At 37.0% G+C, this 19,759-nt stretch overlaps 1 protein-coding gene across 3 annotated transcripts in view; it reads right to left on the reverse strand.

Annotated features, from left to right (window-relative positions):
* Window positions 1-19,759, reverse strand: part of TUB (TUB bipartite transcription factor) — a 406,789-nt gene that overhangs the window by 217,143 nt on the left and 169,887 nt on the right. For all 3 annotated transcript variants that reach the window (XM_053720612.1, XM_053720613.1, XM_053720611.1), the window contains exon 3: window positions 716-878. In XM_053720612.1, coding sequence (XP_053576587.1) covers window positions 716-878 — 163 coding nt within the window. The remainder of the gene's footprint in view (window positions 1-715; window positions 879-19,759) is intronic.

Below are 19,759 nucleotides of genomic sequence, written 5' to 3' on the forward strand. Positions count from 1 at the left end.
GGTATTCTGTACAACAAAGGATAGAAAAAGAACAAAAGAAAATGTCATAACTGAAGTAAATTGAAAAGTATCATAAAATTACATGTTCTATAGCACTGGTTTTCAAACCTCTCCTCAGTCAGGCAGATAAGGGTGTCTGTGGGTGCCTGTGTGTGGATGTCCAAGGGTGCTTTTGTGTAAATGTCTATGGGTATCTGTGGGTGCCTGCATATTAATGTCTATGGGTGCCTGCGTGTGGATGTTTGTAGGTGCTTGTGGGTGTTTGTAGGTGCCTGTGTGTGGATGTCTATGCGTGCATGTGGGTGGATGTCTATGGGTGCCTGTGGGTGTCTGTAGGTGCCTGCATGTGGATGTCTATGGGTGCCTGTGGGTGTCTGTGGGTGCCTGTGTGTGAATGTCTATAGGTGCCTGTGGGTGCCTGTAGGTGCCTGCGTGTGGATGTCTATGGGTGCCTGTGGGTGTCTGTAGGTGCCTGCATGTGGATGTCTATGGGTGCCTGTGGGTGTCTGCATGTGTGGATGTCTATGGGTGCTTTGTTTAAAACTAAATGACAGTGAGACATGGAAGTGTACATGGGGGAATGTTGCACAGTAGAATTTATTAAGGGGCGGCACATTTTGGAATTTTATCCTGGGAGCCAGATTCTCTCTGACTTTGCCTGTTTTGTAGTTCAACAACATTAATCTGAAGCCTTTCACATACCGTGCAAACTTACCATTATAAATAGTGCTGTTATTACTGCTGTTATAGGATTCCACCAGTGGTGCTTGCTCCTCTGATTGCTTCATTCTCCGGGTTCTAGTCCGACCATCTACATTTGATTGGACCATGAGAGGTTCTTGTCGTTTCTTTTTTTGTTTCTGCTCTATCAGCGCGCGCTGGTGATGGAAATAAAATAATGTTACTCGCATGAATTTACACTCAACATATTGTTGTTTTTCTTTCTTTTTCATGTTTCTTACTGTCATATTCAGTTTGAAATATATCTAATTTGCCATATCTGAAAAACAGTATAAAATGGTGACTCTTTCTGTCATACATATATATGAAAGAGGAGCAGTTAATAAACGTGTAAAAATATTTCTTGCATGAAAATGGTTAAAAGGGCCGGGCCATTAAAGGGACAGTCTAGTTAAAAATTAAACTTTCAAGATTCAGATAGGGCATGCAATTTTAAACAACTTTCTAATTTATTTTTTATCATCAAAGCCATTGAAGGCTGCCTCTCAGAGGCTTAGATACAAGGTAATCACAGAGGTAAAAAGTGTATTAAAATAACAGTGTTGGTTATGCAAAACTAGGTAATGGGTAATAAAGAGATTAGCTATCTTTATAAACTATAACAATTCTGGAGAAGACCATTTTGTGATTGAAATGTAAAAAAAACATTTAAAGGGACAGTAAACATCTTGTAATTACAAGACACTTCTGTTGTGTTGCTAAAGGATTACATATCAGACAAGTGTTAATCATTTTAAAAACAAATTAACCTCCTTTTTACTGTAATTATTTTTCCGTAGCCAAACTCCATCCACTATTTGCCATATTTCAAGAAGCCAATCTGGGTTTAAGTCTACAGACAAGGCTAGCACTGGATATAATATTGCAAATAGTGCATTTGTTATCTAATAAATCCAATTAGGGATGGGTATATAGTTGGGTTATAGCCATGAGAAGTCAGGAAGGGGCATTTCAAGGTCTGAGAGTTAAAAATGGCTCTGTTTTCAGAATTATATAATAAGGGAGCAAAATAAATGATGAAAATATATTGCAAAGTTGTTTTATTATGCATAACTAAACATTTTATATCAAAATCTCAAGGTTTTTGCAGTCCCTTTAATTATGTTTATCATTTTAAAAAACAACAGCAACTTATATTTCCATTATTTATTTTGATAATTGGTATTTCCAGTGCCTGTCAAAAGTGGAGACTCTATATTCCTCACACTCATTGTTTGCACACTCTTGTGACTTAATTATAATGGTCCCTAATTTGCCTCAACAGACAAGAAAATCTAGGTTTCAAAATGGGTTTGACCTCTCCTTTATGGAGACTAAGGGGCATATTTATCATTGCACAAGCAGTTCACCAGAACCGCTTGTGCAATACCGACCCCTGCAGATTTGCTGCTAGCAGGGGGTGTCAATCAACCAGATCGTATTCGTATTGGGTTGAATTCTGTCCGCCGCCACAGAGCAGGAGGACAAGTTATGGAGCAGTGGTCTTTAGGCCTGAAGGCTCGCCGGAAACAAGGGGCATCGGCCTCTAAACCTTTACACGTTTTTTTTTCTTTCAATATTTAAATAACTAATAAAATTTAAAACGCACATCTGGATTTGCAGGCTATTTTTTTTTGTTGAGTTCATTATTCTGTCTAATAATTATTTATTTATTGATTGATTGATTGATTAATTAATTAATTTCCTTTTAAGTAAAAGCTAATAAAACTCAAGTGATACTAAAAGGAAATGCATCAATTCATACCTAGGTATCAATCTCTCACAAGATGATAAAAAAACAACTCCTACTGCAGAAGTCAGTTTATTCAGTACAGAACTTTTATTTTTAGTAAAATACAGACACCTAGATTCCGAGTTTTGCGTTATGAGTCAAATAGCAGCGTTGTGGCCCATAACGCATCATTTTCCCTAACGCAGCCATTACAAGTCTTGTCGGTATAGCTGTACCGCAAGCCTTTTAGCCTGTAACGCAACGTCAGTACTGTACTCCTAAAAATTATGTTTTTTAATGGGATTCCCATAGCGCCGGTATTACGAGTTTTGCATTCTGTCTAAACTCAGCCTACAACGACAAGATCCGTAACGCCATCTAAAGTCAGTAGTTTTACGCTACAAAGCTGTAACATAAAACTCATAACTAAAGTGTTAAAAAGTACACTAACACCCATAAACTACATATTACCTCCTAAACCGAGGACCTCCCGCATCACAAGCACTATATTAAATTTATTAGCCCCTAATCTGCTGCTCCCAATATCGCTGCCACTTTAAAAAAAAAATATTAACCCCTATTCCGCCGCTCCCCGACATTGTCACCACTATACTAAAGTTATTTACCCCTAAACCGCCGCCCTCCTGCATCGCAAACACTATTTAAATATTATTAACTCCTAATCTGCCGTCCGCCCACATCGCCCCCACTATACTAAAGTTATTAAGCCCTACACCACCGCCACTATAATAAACCTATTAACCCCTAAACCGAAAGCCCCCACATCGAAATAAACTAAATTAAACTATTTACCCCTAAACCTAAACAACCCCCTAACTTTATATTAAAATTACAATTTCCCTAGCTTAAAGTAAATTAAAACTTACCTGTCAAATTGAAAAAACTACGTTTAAACTACCAATTAAACTAATATAATAATTAAACTAAAATTAAACTAACTACCAATTAAATTAAACTAAACTACACGTTAAAAAAAATCCTAACACTACTCTAAAAATTACTAAGTATCTAAATACAAAAACAAAAAAATACTAAAAAATGTCAAACACTAAATTACGGAAAATAACAAACAAAATTATCCAAAATAAAAAAGAATTACACCTAATCTAATAGCCCTATCAAAATAAAAAAGCCCACCCAAAATAAAAAAAACGCCTTTTGTGGGGCATTGCCCCAAATATTTCAGCTCTTTTACCTGTAAAAAAAATACAAAGACCCCCCTTAACAGTAAAACCCACCACCCAACCAACCCCCCAAAATAGAAAACCTAATTCTAAAAAAAGCTAAGCTACCCATTGCCCTGAAAAGGGCATTTGTATGGGCATTTAGCTCTTTTACTACCCAGACCCTAAACTAAAAAAAAGCCACCCAAAAAAGCCTAACACTAACCCCCTGACAATCCACTTACAGTTTTTGAAGTCCCGCTTGAACAATCTTTATGCCGGAGTTGAAGTCCTGATCCAGGCGGCGAGAAGTCTTCATCCAGACGGCCTCTTCAATCTTCATTCATGCGGCATCTTCTATCTTGATCCCGGAGGCGCGAAGCGGGTCCATCCTGAAGACATCCTGCACGGAGCATCTTATTTATACGGTCGCCGCCGTACAATTAATCTTCAATGCAAAGGACGCGATTCAAGATGGCGTCCCTTGCATTTCTATTGGCTGATTCAAATTTTTCAAATCCTAAAAATTCAAATCAGCCAATAGGATTTAAGCAGCTCTAATTCTATTGGATGATGAATCCGCCAATAGAATGAGAACTGCTTAAATCCTATTGGCTGTTCAAATCAGCATATAGGATTTAAGCAGCTCTCATTCTATTGGCTGATTCATCAATTTTTTTTCATCACTTTTTTCATTATTGTTCCCTATTGGGCACTGGATATTATCACATCACATCGTGTACCGGATTTCCATAACAATATACGCAGAGATTTTATTTTCTATTTTTCAAGCAAGATAAACACACTATATGTTATCACCACTAAGGGATAATATTTTAACACCTGTTGAAAGTGTTTGATTTTCTACCACTTTTACGTTTGTCGTATATCTAAATGCTAATCTTGGTTCCAACTGTATGCTAATGTATGTCTATTCATGGATCCATGATTTTATTGTCTTAATTATAATTGTTTTAAGTGTATTTTTGAGATTTTAATGATCACAGAATAAATGGTAACTTTTATGTCCAGTATCATCCTATTCATTTATCACTATTTCACCTTAGCCTTGTTTTTAGGCACTCACTTCTTCGATACTTCAGATTTAACCTAATTAGTTGCATTTATATTTATATGTAATTATTTTTATTTTTTGTTTTTATAACTATCTTCTCTTTTAATACATACATTTGTGTTTGGTTTTTGAGAACTAGATTTCAGTGTCTCTAACTAAACTAAAAAGCTCAACGTTTTTCTTAATTATCAGCCAGTATTTCATTATCTTCTACAATATTTTTTTGAGATCTCACTTCCTAATATTACTGTATATTATGTGCTTGGAAATCAATTTTTAGTAAACGGTTACAATATCTTAAAATGTATAGCATGGTTTCCTGTTGCAAGAAATTATTTAACAGTTCATCATCTGTGTATAAATAAAAATGACTTTCTGTGAATGAGCAATACAAATGCAATAAAGAGACATAATAATATTACTGCAATGTTTAATTTAATTTATGTTTTTGCTTGAATATTATGGTTATGCTCTAAGGGGAATGAAAGTCTTTATGTTTTGCTTACAGCAATAAGCTTTAAAGATAATGAACTAGTGATAATGTACATCATCATTGGAGAACAATACATTAATAATATGATACATACAGTAAAAAATATATAACATATGAGTGTGGGGTTGGAGAACATATAAAAGATACAGTGAAAGGGGTAAAAAACAAAAAATAATAACAATAATCACAATTCCACTAGACTGGGTTGAAAAAAAAAATCAATTTGCTTCTTTTATCCATTTTTTATACGGCTAGATTACGAGTTTTGTGTTATGAGTGAAAAAGCCTCATAACGCAGCTTTTTCACTACCGCTGCTATTACAAGTCTTGCAGGTATAGCTGTACCGCACACTTGTTTGGCCGTAACGCAACATAACTACATAACCTTTCAAAAAGTCCTTTTTCAATGGGACTTCCATAGCGCCGGTATTACGAGTTTTGAATGAGAGGCCAAAAAGTGAGCGGTACAGCCTATACCGTCAAGATTCGTACCGCCATCTAAAGTCAGTAATTATGGGTTTTACGTTAAAAAGCTGTAACATAAAACTCATAACTAAAGTGTTACAAAGTACACTAACACCCATAAACTACCTATTAACCCCTAAACCGAGGCCCTTCCGCATTGCAAACACTAAAATAAAATGATTAACCCCTAATCTGCCGTTCCAGACATCGCCGCCACTATAATAAACATATTAACCCCTAAACCGCCACACTCCCGCATTGCAAACACTAGTTAAATATTATTAACCCCTAATCTGCTGCCCCCAATTTCGCCGCCACTATACTAAAGTTAATAACCCCTAAACCTAACCCTAACACCCCTATTTTTAATATAATTAAAATAAATCTAAATAAAAATTACTATCATTAACTAAATAATTCCTATTTAAAACTAAATACTAACCTTTAAAATAAATCCTAAGCTAGCTACAATATAACTAATAGTTACATTGTAGCTAGCTTAGGTTTTATTTTTATTTTACAGATAAGTTTCTATTTATTTTAACTAGGTAGACTAGTTAGTAAGTAGTTATTAACTATTTACTAAATACCTAGTTAAAATAAATACAAATGTACCTGTAAAATAAAACCTAACCTGTCTTACACTAACACCTAACATTACACTAAAATTAAATAAATTACATTAATTAAATACAATTAACTAAATTACAAAAAAAAAACCACTAAATTACACAAAATAAAAAAGAAATTATCAAATATTTAAACTAATTACACCTAATCTAATAGCCCTATCAAAATAAAAAAGCCCCCCCCAAAATAAAAAAACTAGCCTAAACTAAACTGCCAATAGCCCTTAAAAGGGTCTTTTGCTGGGCATGCCATTGCCCCAAATAAATCAGCTCTTTTACACCTGTAAAAAAAATACAAACAACCCCCAACAGTAAAACCCACCACCCACACAACCAAACCCCCCAAATAAAATCCTATCTAAATAAACCTAAGCTCCCCATTGCCCTAAAAAGGGCATATGGGTGGGCATTGCCCTTAAAAGGGCATTTAGCTCTTTTTCATTGCCCAAACCCTAAGCTAAAAATAAAACCCACCCAATAAACCCTTAAAAAACCTAACACTAACCCCTGAAGATCCACTTACAGCCAAAAGAATGCGAGCTCTATCCTATTGGCTGATTGGATCAGCCAATAGGATTGAAGCTCAATCCTATTGGCTGATTGCATCAGCCAATAGGATTTTTTCACCTTTAATTCCAATTGGCTGATAGAATTCTATCAGCCAATCGGAATTCAAGGGACGCCATCTTGGATGACGTCCCTTAAAGGAACCTTCGTTCTTCAGTAGCCGTCAACAGAAGAGGATGCTCCGCGCCGGATGTCTTGAAGATGGAGCCGCTCCGCGTCGGAAGGATGAAGATAAAGGATGCTGTCTGGATGAAGACTTCTGCCCTCCTGGAGGACTACTTCTTGCTGCTTGGACTTCTGCCGGCTTTGTTGAGGACTTCTGCCCGCTTGGATGAAGACTTCTCCCGGCTTGATGAGGATGGATGTCCGGTCTTCAAAAACTGTAAGTGGATCCTCGGGGGTTAGTGTTAGGTTTTTTTAAGGGTTTATTGGGTGGCTTTTATTTTTAGCTTAGGGTTTGGGCAAAGAAAAAGAGCTAAATACCCTTTTAAGGGCAATGCCCATCCAAATGCTCTTTTTAGGGCAATGGGGAGCTTAGGTTTATTTAGATAGGATTTTATTTGGGGATTTGGTTGTGTGGGTGGTGGGTTTTACTGTTGGGGGGTTGTTTGTATTTTTTTTTTACAGGTAAAAGAGATGATTTCTCTGGGGCAATGCCCCGCTAAAGGCCCTTTTAAGGGCTATTGGCAGTTTAGTTTAGGCTAGGGTTTTTTTATTTTGAGGGGGCTTTTTTATTTTGATAGGGCTATTAGATTAGGTTTAAATATTTGATAATTTATTTATTTTGTGTAATTTAGTGTTTATTTTTTTTGTAATTTAGTTAATTGTATTTAATTAATGTAATTGATTTAATTGTAGTGTAATGTTAGGTGTTAGTTTAAGACAGGTTAGGTTTTATTTTATAGGTAAATTTGTATTTATTTTAACTAGGTAGTTAGTAAATAGTAAATAACTATTTACTAACTAGTCTACCTAGTTAAAATAAATACAAAATTAGCTGTGAAATAAAAATAAAACCTAAGATAGCTACAATATAACTATTAGTTATATTGTAGCTAGCTTAGGGTTTATTTTATAGGTACGTATTTCGTTTTAAATAGGAATTATTTAGGTATTAATTGTAATTTTTATTTAGATTTATTTTAATTATGTTAAAGTTAGTGGTGTTAGGGTTACGTTAGGTTTAGGGTTAGATTTAGGATTAGGTTTAGGGGTTAATAACTTTAGTATAGTGGAGGCGACGTTGGGGGCGGCAGATTAGGGGTTAATAAGTGTAGGTAGGTGGCGGCGACATTGGGTGCAGCAGATTAGGGGTTAATAAGTGTAGGTAGGTGGCGGCGACATTGGGTGCAGCAGATTAGGGGTTAATAAGTGTAATGTAAGTGGCGGAGATGTTGGGGGCGGCTGATTAGGAGTTAATAACTGTAATATAGGTGTTGGCAATGTCGGGGGCGGCAGATTAGGGGTGTTTAGACTCAGGGTTTATGTTAGGGTGTTCGGTGAAAACATAACTTTTCTTTCTCCATAGGAATCAATGGGGCTGCGTTACGGAGCTTTACGCTCCTTTATTGCAGGTGTTAGGCTTTTTTTAGCCGGCTCTCCCCATTGATGTCTATGGGGAAATTGTGCACGAGCACGTAAAACCAGCTCAAAGCAGCGCTGGTATGTGTGTGCGGTATGGAGCTCAACGCTGCCATATTGCCTGCTAACGCCGGATTTTTGCAAACCTGTAAAAGCAGCGCTATAGGGAGGTGAGCAGTGACAATAACTTGCAAGTTAGTACCGAGCTGCTCATAACGCAAAACTCATAATCGGCCGTTAGTTTTCTTTATCCTTTGTTTATAGCATACTTAGGTATGCTCAGGAGCAGCTACAGGTCTGGAAAACTATATTGCAGAGACAAATATGAAGAACAAGGTCTACACCTGATCTAGCAGTGCAATCCCCCGAGATATTATAAAGTTCTGGGGATTAAACTATTGTGTGAACACCAGGACCTAAATACAGTAGAAATCATAATCAGCACATACATAATAAAAAAAAACACCATTGAATTTACTCTGCATATTAAATCAGCAGTAGAGTTTAATTTTTTTTTATGAAAAATTAAAATTTACTTCAATTTGCTGACCCCATTAATCATGTGACCAGAGGAGAAGCCGGGCAGCCAGGGGCGAATATGTATGCCCCTGACCACCCGTGGATAATACATTGAGCCCTAAGGATTTACTAGAGCAATAAAAAGCTGAAATTCAATACAACTTCAGCCTAAGGAGGGAGGAGAATCGCTTCACATTTTATCTTTAACCCAAAACAGTTTTTTTGTTGTTTTTTTTAATGTGTGGGAAACAGGGGAGATTCATGGGTAAAGAGTAGGGCACCATCAGGGGGTGAATAGGGTGACTCCTGTCAGGGGCCTAGTGAGCCAGGGGGTCCATGAGGCCAGCACAATTATTATTTAAAAATAAATATATATATATATATTTACATTTTGGCAGCCACCAGAGGGCGCTACAGCAGAGTGCTATCGAGCGTGGGGAAATATCATTACAAGGAGTAAAGCATTAGCATTTGAGAGGATTTCTGAGTGTGCACTAAACCAATATGCACAGTATGAGACAGACTTGGCACTTCCGTTTGTACAGTGTGTGCCTGAGTCAGATGGCAGATCACTTTAATTTGCAGAGTAAGTAGGATTTACTTAGTAAATGTTTTTTTTATTTATTTGTGCAATTTCATATTTTAAATTTAGTGTGGTAGTTGTATGGGGGGCCAGGGGTCCATAAAAACACATTTTTTAGCAATATGCAGCAGGGTATTTATTATTATTTGACAATGCTATCAAAATTCTTTAATTTATATATATATTTATATTTTAATTACATTCCAGTTTACTGCCCCTTTATGTGCAGACTTTCCAGATGCCAGGAGGCATTTTATATAAGATTTTTGCATCTGCATAAAATGTTGTACCCTCAGGCTAAGATTGCTCAGTGTTTGAAATGAGACAGGTTAACTTAACACTGTTCAGTTTACACTACAGTTGACTTAATTTTGAAATACATACAACAAGCCTAAATCCTGCATTTAACCAAATCTAACGGTATGAGACGGAGTACCACAGCTTATGGTTCCACCAAGACCATATAGAGTACAGCATTTTCAAAATCCATAAGTACAGCTGACAGATTTGAAGTGGTGCTCTTGGTTGGAGGGGGGGGGGGGGAAACACATGTCAACCTTTCAAAAGTACTTTTCTTCATCTACCCTTTCTGACAGATCAATAATGTACAATTTAGAATTCACGTAAGTATTTTTGATTGCTCATTTACAAATATGATTCTTTAAAAAGTGATCTCTTAATTTCTGCTATTTTTTATCATGCATGTCACACGCTGTTGATTTAGGGGATGGCAATGTTCAGAAATTTTACCTCCTGTAGGTGTTTCTGTGGGTGTCTGTGTTTATGTCTTTGTGCTTTTGTTGGTGTCTCTATGAGTGTGTATGTATTTATTTTCTGTGGGTCTCTCTGTGAGGGTTTATGTTATGTGTCTGTCTTTGTGCATTTTCTGTGGATGTCTCTGTGAGGGTGTGTGTGTATGTATGTCTTTGTGTGTTTTCTGTGAGTGTCTCTGTGTGTTTCTGTGGGTGTGTCTGAGTGTGTATGTCTTTGTGTGTTTTCTGAGGCTGTCTCTGTGGGTGTTTCCTTGGGTGTATGTGCAAGTTTGTGTTTGAGTTTGTGTGTGTCCACTGTCTGTTCCTTTTTAGGACATTTTGACCTTACTACTGAGTTCTGTGTTTGTGTGTTACTGCCTTCACAACATTTCCAAGTTTGACTACAATTAAGAATAAAGTGCATACACGTCACTTGGTCGAAAATTGCACATGTCAAAGGGGGGTGCCCTGATCATTGGTTTAAGTAAGGGGCCCCAACATTTCTAGTGGCGGCCCTGGTAAAGAGTAAAGGGGTTTAGTTGTGATAAAAGGCCATGCACCCCCCATCCCACACACATACACAAAAGTCCAGATAAGCAACAACAACACCACGCTAGCTTGCACACATATTACAAGTTGAAAGTAAAAGGTTGTGCTCAAGCGCAAACAATATTTGTGCTCAATTGATTAGCTCGCCTCAAGGCCTAGCGTAAAGTGTAAAAATTAAACAAATGTTGCCCCAAACACAACATAAACACATTAAAATAATAAACTATTACACTCATATATACACTTTGATAATAAAATATTACATATTAATATTAATAAAAACATTTTACACCGGTTAAAATGTATATGACAAGATATATGACTGGATAGGGCTATAATGTGTATGATATATATACTGTATACCTATATCTATATCTATATATATATATATATATATATATATATATATATATATATAAATTTGTAGACAAAGTGCACTCCAAGCTTGTCAATCAGCTGCCTTGGGTGCACAAACAGTATGTATAGACAGGTTAAAGAAAGTGCACTCCACAGGACTTACTTGTTGATCCACTTTATTGTGAACGTTTTCGAGCCTGACCGTCTGAGGACGGGCCGGTCAGGCTTGAAAACGTTCACAATAAAGTGGATCAACAAGTAAGTCCTGTGGAGTGCACTTTCTTCAACCTGTCTATATATATATATATATATATATATATATATATATATATATATATACAGTATGTATCTATCTCCAGTGACGTGCGGTGACATCAGAGGCTGGTGAGGCAGTGGCTAGGATACGCCTTCATTCTTTAGCTATCCTTTGTTGAAGAAATAGCAATGAACATGGGTGAGCCAATCACATGAGGTATTTATTTGCAGCCACCAATCAGCAGCTACTGAGCATATTTAGATATGATTTTCAACAAAGGATATTAAAATAATGAAGAAAATTAGATATTAGATGTAAATTGGAAAGTTATTTAAAATTGCATGCTCTTTCTAAATCATGAAAGAAAACATATGGGTTTCATGTCCCTTTAAATGGTGTCTTGGAAAACTGGTCAACATCTGATTTTAGTCTAAAGGATTGTAACAGAAACTCTTGCCAGATAACAAAATGCTTGCTCTAATTATGAGATCTAGAAATCCAGGCCCATTAAAATATGTTTAAAACATACTTTTTACTTTAATGCTGCAAATTATGCTTATAGATTCCTTCATTATTCAGTAAATATAAAAATGACTTGATCCAGTGGCGGCTGGTGAAATTTAAAGATGGTGGGGTGCTTGACCCCACCCCTTTAAATAAAGCCACATCCTAAGATGGCACCACCAATTCATTAATTAAATAAATAAAAGGTAGACAGAAACACAGAAAAGAGACGGGGGAGAGGGAGAGAGAGACGGGGGAGAGAGAGAGACACAGAGGGTTAGAGAGAGAGAGACACAATCACACACAGAGGGTTAGAGAGACACATAAGGGATGAGAGAGTCAGAGGGGGAGGAAGAGAGAGACAGAGAGAGAAAGAGACCATGGGGGAGAACGACACATAAGGAGAGAGACAGAGGGAGTGGGAGAGACAGGGAGAGAGATGAATAGAGAGAGAGAGAGACAGACAGATAGAGAAAGAGAGATGGATAAAGAGAGAGAGGGAGAGAGACACACAAGGGGGGAAGAGGGACCACTGAAAGGGGGGAGACACCACTGAATTTTTAAGTAATATTTTAAGTGACTATCAAATACTAATAGTATACAATCTATTTTAAATATCTGAAACAGAACAGCCCATATGAATGGGAGCATTAATACATTATTATTTGTTGTGTACATCAGGGTTGTCCAACATACACCTAAGGAATTGCTGGTTTAAATGAAATAATATAGCTACAGGAGCCATGGAGAATATTTGCTATAACTCATTATAAATTTCTTGGTTTCATTTTACATTACCATGCTTTGGGTCTAGCTTACTCTGGTCAAATAACAACTCATCCATACAAACAGCATAATAGTAAGATAATGTTGTGAGAAAACACAGTTGCAGAGATACAGAGAGTTCAGAAGTTCAGAAAGAGAGTGAGGCTATGAACTAGTGTGCAGTACAGAGGCAAATTGCTAAGGTAACATTAATAAGTCAGAAAGAGAGTGAGGCTATAAACTAGTGTGCAGTACAGAGCAGTGACATGCAGTCACTAGAGGCAGGTGAGGCAGGGCTTCACCTCTCATATGGGCAAAAATATATTTTTTTTATTGGCTTTAAAAAAATAAAATAATTATTGCAATTTTTTTTTCCCCAGCATTTTTTTTTTCACAGCTACATGTTGTGCAATGGAGAGGCACAAGCAGGTCTGCCAGCTGCTGCCCTCCATTAAACAACATGCTGCACCACCTACTGGATGAGAGTGGTTAAGATCATTGCATGGCCCTTAAGTGCTTATTTGAGGCAGGCCTCTTTTGGGCTGACCCAGTCCAGTGATAGGCATCAGTCAGGGGAACTTAGGGTTGGGGCTGGATGTTAAATCATATAAAACAAAACAAAAACGGAAAAAACTACTTTAATTTATTTTGTTGCTGCCCTGTGCAGCTGCCAGCTTTGCTTCAGTGAAAAAGAGAGTTCTGTACTTCCCCTCCAAGTGCAGTGGAATGTGCCGCTGTCACTGCCTTACAGAGCAGGAAAAGATGCAGTGTTTCAGCCACATTTTATTGAAGTGCTGCAACCTTAGATTTTGCTGAAAGGGATCCTGTTAGTGAAAATTATAATTTAATGAATGTGGTTTAGTATTTTTTTACTCTTTCACAGCAGTTTAAGGATCATTTTTGTATTTTGTTTACTCAAACTTTACACCCACTACCTAAGCAGCTTGCCTCTGACTATCTCTCTCTCTCGCTCTCTCTCTCTCTCTCTCTCTATATATATATATATATATATATATATATATATATATAATATATATACAGTATACATAAAATCTGTCTGTATATATTCATATAGATATATAGGTATAGATATATATTTGAAAAAAAGATAGATATAAAAGATATAAAAACATTTTCATTTATGTGAAGAACTTTGGAGAGCAATATGGGCTAGATTACATATGCGCGGGCACCTGCAAAAGCCAGTGTTTAGTCCGGTTTTGCTATCACATATATGGCGCCGCATATAAATGTGGCGCGTATATTTCACCCGTCGGCCGCTATTTTTACTCTCATAAGCTAACATAGAACCGTGTCGCAAATCGTTATCACATATTCAGTGCAAGGACTTATGCACGAAAAGAGAGACATTTTACTCCATTTTCACCTTGCCACACATAGACAGGCGCAGCAAGCCTTGAGATGAAAATGTAAGCACCGTAACTCCCTGAAAATATAAACACCTAATGCATGCGCAATATCTACCTGTCAACCGCAATCCCCCACCGCAATAACTAATAAAGTATATTAACCCCTAATCCGCAAACCCCCACATCGCAATATGCCTAATTAAACTATTAACCCCTAATCCGTCATTCACCCACATCGCAAACGACCTAATAAAGTCTATTAACCCCTAATCCGCCGAACCCCCACAACACAATTAACCCAATTAAGCTATTAACTTTTAAACCGCCAACCCCCCACAATGAAAATATCTAATTTAATTACTAAACCCCCAAACCTAACACCCCCTAAATTAACCCTAATTACCTAAAATTTAAAAATACTAAATTACAATTAAAATAAAAAACCTAACATTACTTTAAAAATAAAAAAACTAAGTTTAAATTAATCTAAAATTACAAAAAAAAAAAGTCTAACATTACAGAAAATAATAAACCAAATTATCAAAAATAAAAAAATTAAACCTAATCCCTATGACAATACAAAAGAGTAAGGCTGATATCAAGCCGAAACGCGTAAGACAGTACTGCTCCAACTGATCTTATGAAATTTATTTGGTTTTAAAAAGAGAATTCATCCATTTTTCCTGTTAAAGAAAATTTGTTTCTAATAAAGCTGCAAGAGTTTTATATCACAATATGCCTTGAGACTCAGCCGGTTTATTTGTAAATAACAATAAAAAAGACCCTCCAAAATAAAAAACACCCCCTAATCTAATACTAAACTACCAATAGCTCTTAAAATTGCATTTTGTAGAGCATTGCCCTAAGTTAAACAGCTCTTTTACCTTTAAAAAATACTAATTCCCCCTAACAGTAAACTCCCCCCACCCACCAAACCATCTAAAATAAAAAAAACTAACACTAAAAGCCTAAGCTACCCATTGCCCCTAAAAGGGCATTTGTATGGGCATTGTTCTTAAAAGGGCATTCAGCTCTTTTACTGCCCTTAAAAGGGCATCCAGCTCTTTTACCGCCCAATAAAATCCCTAATCTAAAAAATTAAAACAAATTAAAATAAAAAAAAGCCCAAGTCTAACCCCAAGATAGGTACTCACGGTTCCTGATGTCCAGCCATAAAGTCTTCTTCCAAGGGGAGATATCTTCTTCCATCGCAGCGACCTCTTCTATCTTCATCCAGGACTGCGGAACTGAAGACCGTTGACCGCGGAACTGAAGGCCGGCGAGCGTGGAACCATGGAGCGTGGAGGATCCTCTTCGTACGATCACTGCCGTACACTGAATATTGAATGCAAGTTACGTGTTTAAATATGGCGTACCTTGCATTCCTATTGGCTGATTTGAATCTTCAAATTCAAACCAGCCAATAAGATGAGAGCTACTGAAATCCTATTGGCTGTTCAAATCAGCCAATGGGATTTCAGTAGCTCTCATCCTATTGGCTGATTTGAATTTAAAGATTCAAATCAGCCAATAGGAATGCAAGGTACGCCATATTTAAACTCGTAACTTGCATTCAATATTCAGTGAACGGCGGTGATCGTACAAAGAAAATCCTCCACGCTCCATGGCTCCGCGGTCGCCTGTCTTCAGTTCCGCAGATGCCGGTCTTCAGTTCTGCAGTCCTAGATGAAGATAGAAGAGGTTGCCGCAATGGAAGATGTCGCAGCTTAGAAGAAGACTTCACCGCCGGACTTCAGGAACTGTGAGTAGCTATCTGGCAGTTAGATTTAGGCTTTTTTTTGGGGGGAGGTTTATTTTTTAGATTAAGGATTTTATTGGGCGGTAAAAGAGCTGAATGCCCTTCTAAAGGCAATGCCCATACAAATGCCCTTTAAGGGGCAATGGGTATCTTAGGTTTTTTTAGTGTTATTTTTTTTTTATTTTGGATGATTTGGTGGGTGGGGGTTTTTTCTGTTAGGGGGAATTAGTATTTTTTAAAGGTAAAAGAGCTGTTTAACTTAGGGCAATGCTCTACAAAAAGCCCTTTTAAGGGCTATTGGTAGTTTAGTATTAGATTAGGGGGTGTTTTTATTTTGGGGGGCTTTTTTATTTTCATAGGGATTAGGTTTAATTTTTTTTATTTTTAATAATTTGGTTTATTATTTTCTGTAATGTTAGACTTTTTTATTTGTTGTAATTTTAGATACATTTAATCTAAGTTTTTTTTTTGTTTTGTTTTTTAATAATTTTTGTTGAGGTTTTGCGATGTGAATAACAAACAATAATCGCCTTACAACATCAGAGACATTTACAGCATTGTTTAAAACATATTGACACTTGCATAGAAAAGGAAAAAAATATAACAGTGCATAACAAGAGATAGGGTTATTAAACCTCTATTTTATAATACTATAGCGTAATTGGCTGACTAATCGGTTGACCGCTTTTGGGTCAAATGGACACTAAAGCTAAAAGGCTTCTAGTAGTCAGGTGATCAGCCACTTTTGGGTCATAGAATTATATTGCATACAAAATAGAGAATAGTCCCCACCTCCGCAGGTTAAATACTCTGTAATCTTCTGACACCAAGTTAGTAAGAGTTAGTGGGGAGTTGTCTATTGTGATGGCCAGACTTTTGGCCATTGTGTGTGTGGGGGGGGGAGGGATGTCAGCGGGCGAGCGCCGCTCAAAATATAGGGGATATGGGGGGTGCGGAGCTGTCTATATTGAACCAAAAAAGTAACCCAAAGGATGAGAAAAGATTAATTGGTATACTTAGAGAGAGAATGGTATTTAACAGCAGACATCCATAGCATAGTAGTAAGGTCACGTGCTAATTAGTAGCACAGCACTTAGTCCCTGATATAAGATAATATTAAGGGTTTCAAGATGTAAGCACCTTATAAGATACGAATAACATCACCTTTATAGCATACAAAGGACAGTAAATACATGGTTCTCTGGAACTCAGACAGTATCCATTTGCCCTAAGTATGGACAGTTAGATCACAAACAATGTAACAGTTAAAGAGCATAATTACTTATGAAACATAGATATCAAGCTTATATGGCGAAGATAGTATCTGGACTATGCCTGTTTGTGGAAGCTATTGTAGATTTGGATCATATAAGGGGTTGCATTATATTTTCTGGCAGAAAACTAGCTGTGGCACCCTTAGGAAGCCATAGTGCATCATGGGACCTATAGCTGGTGAAGACTTAAAAGGAAATTAAATATTCTGTTTCAACAGGTAGAAGGCGTATATATGAAGCAGAGGACAGTGTATAATCAAGAGCAAGTTTATAGGAGATAGTACGTTGATGACTTTTAGGGTATGAGGAGGAAATTATGATGTTAAACGCCCTCATATGTAACGTGGGGTGCATCCTATCCTTATTTCTGGGTTGAAGTATGATGATGACATTTTGAGAAATAAGTACCCTTGGGTTACCACTAGTATACCACATGAGACAAATGGGCACTCTTGAGTCTATGATCGGTAGTATCATTCATGTCACGTTCTGCTGTTCCTTTAAATTACTGAAATCCAACTTCCTGTTTAAGTCTATAAAGGGAACTCCTCTTCCTTGCTTCCCTGCTTGATTATTATAGTGTATAGGGATAGTTAGCTAGTGAAGCTTGTATTTCCCTCTATCCTGGATTATAACTATTCCATAAACTTTTCTTCATCACATCATCTGAACACATCAAATCAACCTAAACCTTCTAACTTCATATGGGACATTAACTTTTTCTCCTAACATCCAAATTCAGTTTTTAAACAAAAATCCACCTGCTGCTCTGAGCGTGTTCCGTGTGCCTGTCAGAAATTCACACAGCATCGTGACGTCACACGCTAACCGCAGCGCGGTTCCTTCTCCTCTCCTCCATCGAGTGTCGGAACATCTGAGAGCCTGTCTCACGCTTACATCGCGGACAGGGTAAATCAAGCTGGATCAACTCTCCCTTATCCCCCTCAGTGGAACCTTACTAATTCAACAGAACCGGAGGGGACTAACACAGATCCAGTCTGTCAATCACTGCAGTGGAATCAACCGCAAGTATTACTATTTGGTAACAATTGTATCAACAGCCAAATATTTATACAAACTGTGTTCATATTTATCTAATCCGATACTGTTGCTACTTACACTTTGAATTTCCACAGATTCTGAATGAGAGTTTTTTTTACAATACTACCAAAGTTGTTAAAGCTGATACACTAAAAACATTACACAACTTTACTCATTGTGATTTTGTGTCTCAATCTAAAGTTAACACATTCCATCCAATATCTGCTATTTGGGTTTAACTTCCTCACAAAGTTATATGTGAATGAAGTAGTAACAAATAGCTACAAACTATCATTATACATTTTAACATCACTTATCATAGAATTGATTGGTGAAACGTTACAGAATAATCAAGCCAATAAAAAACTGATACCAATGAACATGGATCCAGTAGCCATGAGTAATGAAATAACCACAATTAATCAAAAGATGGACTTACTGGCACAAGGTTTAAGAGAAGTACAGAGCGAAAACTCCACTTTAAAAAGAGCACTAAATGAGTTAATAACTCAGAAAGCAAATGAAAGGCCTGAACCTCAGGTTAACCCTCCTACTCCCTTTTCGGGTGACAGAGCCAAATTTCGTGAGTTTAGAAACTCTTGTTTGTTACTATTTGCAATGAAACCCAGGACCTACTGTAATGACAAAATAAAGGTCTGCACCACCATTTCATATTTAAGTGGAGAACCTAGGGCTTGGGCTAACAGATTTTTTGAATCTGATGACCCAATATTAAGTTCCTTAGAAAATGTCTTCCATGCTATGGCAGTTCTCTACGAAGATATAAACAAACAGCAAACCGCAGAAACTCATCTGCGTTCCCTTAGACAGGGCAAAAGAGCCGTCGAGGACTACATAGCTGAATTTCAGCTATGGAGTACTGATTCACAATGGAACTCCATCTCTCTTAAAAATCAGTTCCGTTTAGGACTCTCTGAATATGTAAAAGATGAGCTCTCAAGGGTTAATAAAGTATCTTTATTGACAAAAGATAGAGCGACGTTTCGTGACTACTGTCACTTAATCATGCTATACATACAATACTCAGAGGTAGCTCTTTTAAACAGTTATCTTGGCGCCAATACATTTTACTCTTGAGCGCCACCTGCTGCACAAAATATCTTTCTCTTCAAGCCTTCAAAATTTATACAATTTACAACAAGATACTTTTTGTTAAAGATACATAGTTTAAACATTTTTACAGCAGACATACTATCCTACAACATTTAAAGCAGTGATAACTAACCCTGATGACAGTACTACATATCTACATACCATTATAAATCAAATTTAGTTAAACCTATTCTTCACCAAAAGACTGACCAATCAAAGTCCCTATTCATACCATATGGTACTAATGATCCCAATCTATGAATCCAATGCATTTCTTTTTGTTTCAATATTTTCTCACGGTCACCACCCATTCTCTGAGGGCCCACATAGTCTATAACCTGCCATCGGAGCTGACTGATACTGTGTCCTTTCTCTAGGAAATGATTGGATACAGGTGCCTCCCTGTTCCCACATCTAATATTGGAGCGGTGCTGGCTAAGCCTATCTTTCACTTTTCTTACCGTCTCTCCA

This window comes from Bombina bombina, chromosome 7 (genome assembly GCF_027579735.1).
Source record: "Bombina bombina isolate aBomBom1 chromosome 7, aBomBom1.pri, whole genome shotgun sequence".
In the NCBI taxonomy this organism is placed as follows: Eukaryota; Metazoa; Chordata; class Amphibia; order Anura; family Bombinatoridae; genus Bombina; species Bombina bombina.